Genomic DNA, 7,500 nt, shown 5'->3' on the forward strand with positions numbered 1-7,500 from the left:
AAACAGGAAAGTGTTGGATGGGAGCATTGCCCGCCATGTTTGGTGAGGATCATGCTAACTGGAAATTGAAGGATAATGCTGGCAGATCGCGTTGGCAGCTAGCGTTCTCTGCCACGTTCGGAATGCTGACAATTGCGTACAGTTGCCAATGCTTATATGTGTGATTGGTTGATCAGTCAGGACGGCAAGTCATTTTAATGTGCAGCAATTTGGGAAATCACAAATCACATTTTTCCACTTGTGACACCATAGGCGTCGATTACGCTGGGGACGCCGGGGACGCCGGGGATGAGTACCCACCAGTTTTCGTCAAGATTAATTTTGTACCCACCACTTAAAATGACAAAAAACTTTGAATTGAATTATCTCAATGCTGTGGAATGCGCTGTTCACTTGCATGGTCCTTCCCGACTTCCAGCGGTGAATTATTTTTCGATAATTGACCGTTGCATATAATGACCGCTGTCAGGAGGAAAGCGGCTCTGATTCACGTCTCTCGTATCACTCCGCAAGTAGTCCGGTAACTTATCAACCCCAGCGGATTTGGTTGCTAAGCAACGTCAACGTCTTTGGCGGACTATTTCTCTGCTGATCAACACTACGAATGCTGGTAACAAATGAATTGTAAAAAGACACACACCGTGTGAAGTTATTTTTTCGTTTTGGCAAGTAGCCGTGTAATAAGCGTGATAATGTATAGAACGTCGTCGGTCATTATCTAGAACAAGCCCCTTCAGGGCGAAGCAAGTCACCTTCGCTTCGCGCAGTGCCCGGTTCGCCTTGTCTGGGCTTATTTTCCCGATAATGACCGGCGTTCTATATATGCCTTACTTATTTTTGTATGAGCTGCCAGCCTGGCTTGGACAATGATATGATATGATATATAACTTTATTGTCAATCAGCTTGGCTGAAATTTGCCTTGCGACCCAGCAGCCATTGTATGCATAGAGCACATATACACATTACACACGACATAGCACAGTGGAAACAAAACACAAATACATATAGACACACGCAGATCAGAGCAAATGTCCACCGCTGAGCTGACCTATGGCTAAGCTCCTGATTAAGCCTTAAGGTTGACTGATGGACGAAGGACTTCTTTAGTCTAACCTTAGTGTGTGTTGGAACACTGTATCTCCTTCCTGAAGGTAGCAACCTGTATTCTCTATACAACACATGGCTGGTGTTTGAGCTGATATTCCTTGCCAACCTCAGAATGCTGTTATCATACGTAGAGGTATACAGACTATGAAGTGGTTGTCTGACAATCTAAGCAAACAAATGCTTAGTTGTTGTAGCAGTTGTGACTTTAAGGCTACAGACAGACATGCATACCAGGTGGTACTACAGTACTGAAGAACACTCATAATCACAGAAGTGAAAAACAAAAGAAGAATCCTTCTACTAGCACCAAAAGATCTCAGACGGCGAAGGAAATAGATTCTTTGCTTTGTATTCTTACACACTGATTCAATCTGATCTTTCCATGACAGAAGATGGTCTATTACTACTCCTAGATATGTATACAAACCTGACCTGACCTGGTTGATCTGTTCACTATGAACAGCAATGGGGGATCTGTGTATCTCTAATGGTGCACGACAGCTATCAGTATGAAGGGTGAAAAGTACAGCTGAGCTTACACAACCCTGAGGAGCCCCAACATTAGTAGTTAGTGCTGAGGAGAGGGTTCTGTTCACGTTCACCCTCTGTACTCTATTGGTAAGAAAAGAAGCATACCAGTGAATTAAATATGGATTCAGTTCCAACTGTACCATCTTTGACACCAGTATATCAGACTGAATTGTATTGAAAGCTGAAGAAAAGTCTAAGAACAGCACCCTTGCATAATTTTCATTAGACAGATCTAGGTGTTTAGTGATTAAGTGGACCAGTGTGACAACCGCATCTTCCGTACCGCAACCTTTTTTATAAGCAAACTGACAGGGATGGACTTTGTCTTTGGTTATACTAACAAGATGTTGTAACAGTATTCTTTCAAGTGATTTCATAGTCACTGAAGTGAGGGCTATGGGTCTATAATCCTTGTGTGTCTACAGAGGTTTGAAATATTGGTTGCCACACTGGAGCCAACTCAGATGCAAAATTCTTGAGGAGAAAAGCAGTGCACTGGTCCGGCCCACTAGCTTTCCTTGTGTTAGTACACTGAAACACTTCTCTGACATCCTCTTCAGTGATGGTCATTCTGTCTGAGGGGGCAGCTGTTACAGCCTTCAGTATTTCAGTGCACTTTGAGGAATTGTCCAATTATTCGAATCTGGCAAAGAAGGTGTTTAGGTCATTAGCTAAGCCAAATTCATTGTCTGTCACAATAGGTTTGGTTGGAGATGACATTCCTGTCATAGATTTCGTCGTATCCCTTTTTGTGATTATTGGCATTAAACGCGTCTTCTAGTCTCATTTTGTTTTTTAGCTTTTTTTCTGATAATTTGAGTGCACCAAAATCTTTGTTTATGAAGGCTGTTTTCCTTTCATGTATTACTTCTTTTGTATCCTTGGTCACATAGGATTTATAATTTGGATATATTTTTATCTCTCAACTGTACACAGAAATTAATATAATCATTTGTGACTGTGGTAATTTCATCCAATGAACCATCTCTAAACATGTCACAATCTGTACAGTCTAGGCATGCTTTTAGTTGTTCCTTGCTTTCATTCAATGAAATGCGGTATTCATACCAATACTCTTTGGCTGGGATGCAATGATGTCACGACAATCAAGTCATTTTAGCCTGAATACATGAAGGTAAAAAGCACCAGAGAAGGTTGCTAGTACCATGGACAGTATCAGAGCGATAACCTGTTGAACTAAATGGATGTGGTAGGATACACCACAGGATGCATCTGCAGACCACTGCCACATAAATAAAGGTAAGATGCGATATTTATTGCTTAAGATTTGCTGGTGCTGTGGTGAGGTGTTTTGTGTTTTTTTGCACTCAAGTGGTCGGCTGTTTCAACTCTTGCAATTGATGTTAGCCATAGCCACCAAGTAGCCAAACTTATCCACGGTTTGCGTTCGTACAGTGTTGGGTATAGTGGAGATGACGATAGTGGAGTAATTAGTGAATAATTGTGGTGGGGAGTGCATGAGTTTTGGTCAGAATGCCTGATGTAGATTGGATGGATGCGTGTTGTGAATTGAGAACAGCCAGCTCATGATGTGATACAGAGTTCAGCTGTGCAACAAATATTCTTTGCTTTTTCAATCTTGACGACATTTGTAGTGCAGTGTGTAGCCACACGTTTGCCCTTTCACAACTTAAACACGTAGTTAATTTCCTTTCCTAGCTCCTCTTTGTTTGTGTTGGTAGCTTAGTCATGTCATCATGTCACGTTGTCAACATTGGGTACATGGAGCACAACATAGTGGGTCATAGCCTATGTCCAATGCTTTTTGGAAACACTTTCTTCATAAAACGTCGGCTTTTTGTATACATTTTATTCATTAGTAAGCTACATGGGTACGCCGTCTTTCAGAACCTTTCATTACCTGCACTGAAGAGAAAAAAAAGAGTGCATCCTTATTGTACCCAGCACTTCTGAAAATGCACTTTGGAACGCGTCTCTGTCCCCAGCACATTTCAGACCGAACTGACGCCCGTGTGTGACGCCACAAAAGTGGAGGGGGAGACCAAAACAGAACTCCAGTTGTCACGTCACAAGCTGATGGATTCTTTTTGAAAATGACCCTTTATGAAATAAAGGTCCCCGACCTGCATGCAGCGGGCGGCGTGGCCCAGCCCGGCGTAAGCCCTCATCTCGAAGGCCCTCTCCTCCAGCTCCCGGGCCAGCTCCAGCACGCGGGTGTGGTAGGACACGGCCTTGTCGAAGTCCCTCTGGGAGTGGTAGGCGCTGCCCAGGTTGCTGTACGCCCGGGCCTCCTCCCGCTGGTTCCCCAGAGTCTGTCACCGGAGGGATCGTCAAGAAGGTCTTAATGGGAACACACACACGCACTCACATACACCGGGGTAAACTGCTGCCACATGGACGGTGGACGCTGGTCCTCTACTCTGCGGTACCATGACCTCGTCAGCAAATGCTGTTAACTGATACGTTAACTGTATGTGAGCTACGTGTTACCGTGGCAACATCCATATTGCTGTCATCTGCGACATACGATTACCTTTGCAACGTCCAGGTGCTGTTGTAGCTAGATAGATAGATACATACATTTCTTTACATTTTCCGGAAAATCCTTCCAAGTAGCCCCAGGGGGGGGGCACGGTGCATTTTAAGAAACGCCGCAACTAACACGTTCACGTTACCTTGGCAACCTCCAGATGCTGCTGGTGGCACTGCAGGGCGTTGGTGAAGTCCCCCAGCGCGGTGTACACCGCCCCCACGTTGCCCAGCTGCCGGGCCTCGGAGAGCCGGCACTGGCTCTGCCGGGCCAGCAGCACGCACTGCTTGTGGCTGGCAAGGGCGTTGGGGTAGTCCCCTATGGAGGTGTACACATGGCCCAGGCTGCTGAGGGCCCCCGACGCGGCCTGGGCACGGGGGACCGGGGACCGGGGGCGGGGGGGACATTTGGAGGTGAGGGTAAGTCACTTAGGCATATGCAGCAAGCAGGCACAACACACGAAACACCACAGACATGTGTATACGAATAACACAATGTTAACGCACACATGTTTGATATTATTCTAGAGATTATTTTTTGCATTTTTATGCGTTATTATAGAGTGAGATAGAGAGGGAGGTATGGGAGGACATGCAGCAAAGGACCTGCGATCAGGACTGAGCCTGTATGGTACTTGCTATATAATGATCAGGTTTGAAAAACGGCTTTGTACATCCTTCTTGAATAACAGTTCCCTGTTAAAGGATTATAAATGTATTCATAACTATAAAACTCGTTGGCCTACATTCTCCTCTAGTTCTGTAACACGGAGCCGTCTCTTCGTCGCTTCGGTCATATCCGCCCCCCCCCCTCCTCAAACGTCTGTGTTTGCTAGACAGGAGTACGAGAGTCGCTGGGGTTTAGAATTACGCTGAGTTTCTCCGCCCAGCGAGGACTCTCCTTTAATGGCAGCATGTTCAATTACATTGGGGTGGTACTTTTTAACAATGTGTACACAGTGTGTAATGCACGCTAAATATTGTTTGCATATAGACTACTAATATAGACGTGGATTCCTTGACGTCAGCCATTGATTTACACGCGCGTAGTTTTTGTGCGGGGAAACTGGTCTTCAACATTTTAGCCACTAGCAGCGTAAAATGATCCATGTTTGGAATATTGAGGGAGAGACTTGAATTGCTGCGGCGTGCCACAGGGTCAAATCTCATTCATATTCATCCCTTAGTCCACGTCAATATTTATTCACTTTTTATCCAAATACAAGTCCACCAGGACCTTGCAAAATATGAAATATGAAGAAATAGTATGCTAAATATATAAAACATGGGCTAGCTAATGTGTTCCAAACAAAACGAAGAAAAAACACATTTGTTTGTATTACTAGAATGACATTTTTTCCAGTTGATTTAGAATGGTGGTGGTGGTAGGTCAACCTGCCTTACAAGTACTTACAAGCCTCTACGGTGAACCAGCTAGAGGCCGTTAGAGGAACTACAGAATAGCCTACCGTTAACCACCTGTACATCGTGAGAGGAACCTACTAGTCTCTACCGTGACCCACCTAGAAGCAGTAAGAGGCACTACTTACAAGCCTCTACCATGACCCACATAGAGGCCGTTAGAGGAACTACATATTAGTCTCTTCTGCCAGAGCCGTACAAATTAAGGCTGCCGCATGTACCATTTTTGTTTTTGATAAATGTGAACATTGATTGCAATTAAAATGGAGACACATGATCTGCACTGAATCTTAGTCATCTGTCGCGTAGAGGACTCAATAAATATGTAGTTGCTCCAATTAACGATTGTATGCTTTGATGGTTCTCAGCCTTCACTTGGAAGTGGCTTTGCATAAAAGCGTCTGCTAAAATGAATGACAAAATGTAATTACATTTTATACATTCGGTGTTTATGGATTTAACCGTTGCATAACCAAGCCTGACAGTCTGTCAGGAATATGGGAGATTGTGGTGTGTTTGTAGGGCGCAGAAGAGCTAGAAGCTAGCTGGCAGATTCCTGGCTGCAGTTATTTGTTTGTGTACTGGCCGTCTCTGCCCACGACAATATATGTGTATGATAAATCCCCATTTCCACATGTCTTTGTTTTGATAACGTGTGTGTGGAGACAACAGAATGAGCCCATGTTGAGGCCATATTGATTGATTGCTGAAGATGGTTGACATGCTCGCTTGCTCACGAAGATCAATCATTTTTCACACTGACACACACAGGCAGACACACACACATGTTAGGATGTGTACACACAACACACATAAACACACACACACACACACACACACACACACACCCACCCACCCACCCACACACACACACACACACACACACACACACACACACACACACACACACACCTCTCTATCCTTGAGCCTCATGGCGAGCACCAGCTGGTTCCTGTGATTGGTCAGTGCCTCCCGGTAGTTCCCTTTGGAGTAGAAAGCCGAGCCGAGGTTCCCATGAACCCGACACTCACCACACTGGTCACCTGTGGACAGAGGACCCACACACACACACGCACACACACACACGCACGCACGCACGCACGCACGCACGCACGCACGCACGCACGCACACACACACACACACACACACACACACTCACACACACATATATATTAGCACACAATCACACACACACACACACACCTTCATGTATTTTATATTCAGGTGCTTATCAATAAGGAGCAGGTAAGGATTGGTTAGGATGCCTAAGGCAGACTTCTGACAGATGGAGATCAAACCCAGTGCCTTCCAGGGTCTACAATATCATCCTGCTCCACGATTATTTATTTCATATTTGTATTGTTTATTTTTTCTTCACGAAAAGTCAAGACAAAAACTCTTCCAGCTACAAATAGTTCAACTATGAAACATCTCTGAATGGACTGCGTAGGGTTAGCTCCAGACCCTGGCGTTAGTGAGACCACGCCGAGACCCACTCCAGACCCTGGCGTTAGTGAGACCACGCCGAGACCCACCCAGAGTCTTGGCCACCTCCAGGTCCTGCTGCATGTACGCCACGCTCTTCTCGCTGTTGCCGAGCGACCAGTAGGCGGAGCTGAGGGCGGAGAAAACCGAGCCGCGCAGCTTCAGCGAGCAGGTGCCTATCTTCAGGCCCGACTCCAGCACCACCACGGACGCCCCGTAGGAGCCCTGGCTCACCAGCTCCTGGCCGATCACCGACACCACCACGAAGGGGCTCTTGTCCAGCTTCATCTTCTGGAGCTTCTGGTAGGTGGGCTCGATGGAGTCTGGAGGAGGAGGAGGGGGGGGGGGGGCGGACGAGGAGATGGAGCGTGAGGTGTGCGTGGATACACGCGGACAAACACAGGAGAAGGGGATCGGCACACATGCATTAGATGTACACAAA

At 45.9% G+C, this 7,500-nt stretch overlaps 1 protein-coding gene across 1 annotated transcript in view; it reads right to left on the reverse strand.

The window, feature by feature from the left end:
• Positions 1-7,500, reverse strand: part of ttc28 (tetratricopeptide repeat domain 28) — a gene marked incomplete at its 5' end in the record, with an annotated part of 22,959 nt that overhangs the window by 13,453 nt on the left and 2,006 nt on the right. Inside the window, 4 exons of the mRNA XM_084482722.1 lie at positions 3,745-3,933; positions 4,297-4,518; positions 6,485-6,615; positions 7,109-7,381. Coding sequence (XP_084338848.1) covers positions 3,745-3,933; positions 4,297-4,518; positions 6,485-6,615; positions 7,109-7,381 — 815 coding nt within the window. The remainder of the gene's footprint in view (positions 1-3,744; positions 3,934-4,296; positions 4,519-6,484; positions 6,616-7,108; positions 7,382-7,500) is intronic.

This window comes from Micromesistius poutassou (assembly GCF_964030765.1).
Source record: "Micromesistius poutassou genome assembly, chromosome: 18".
In the NCBI taxonomy this organism is placed as follows: Eukaryota; Metazoa; Chordata; class Actinopteri; order Gadiformes; family Gadidae; genus Micromesistius; species Micromesistius poutassou.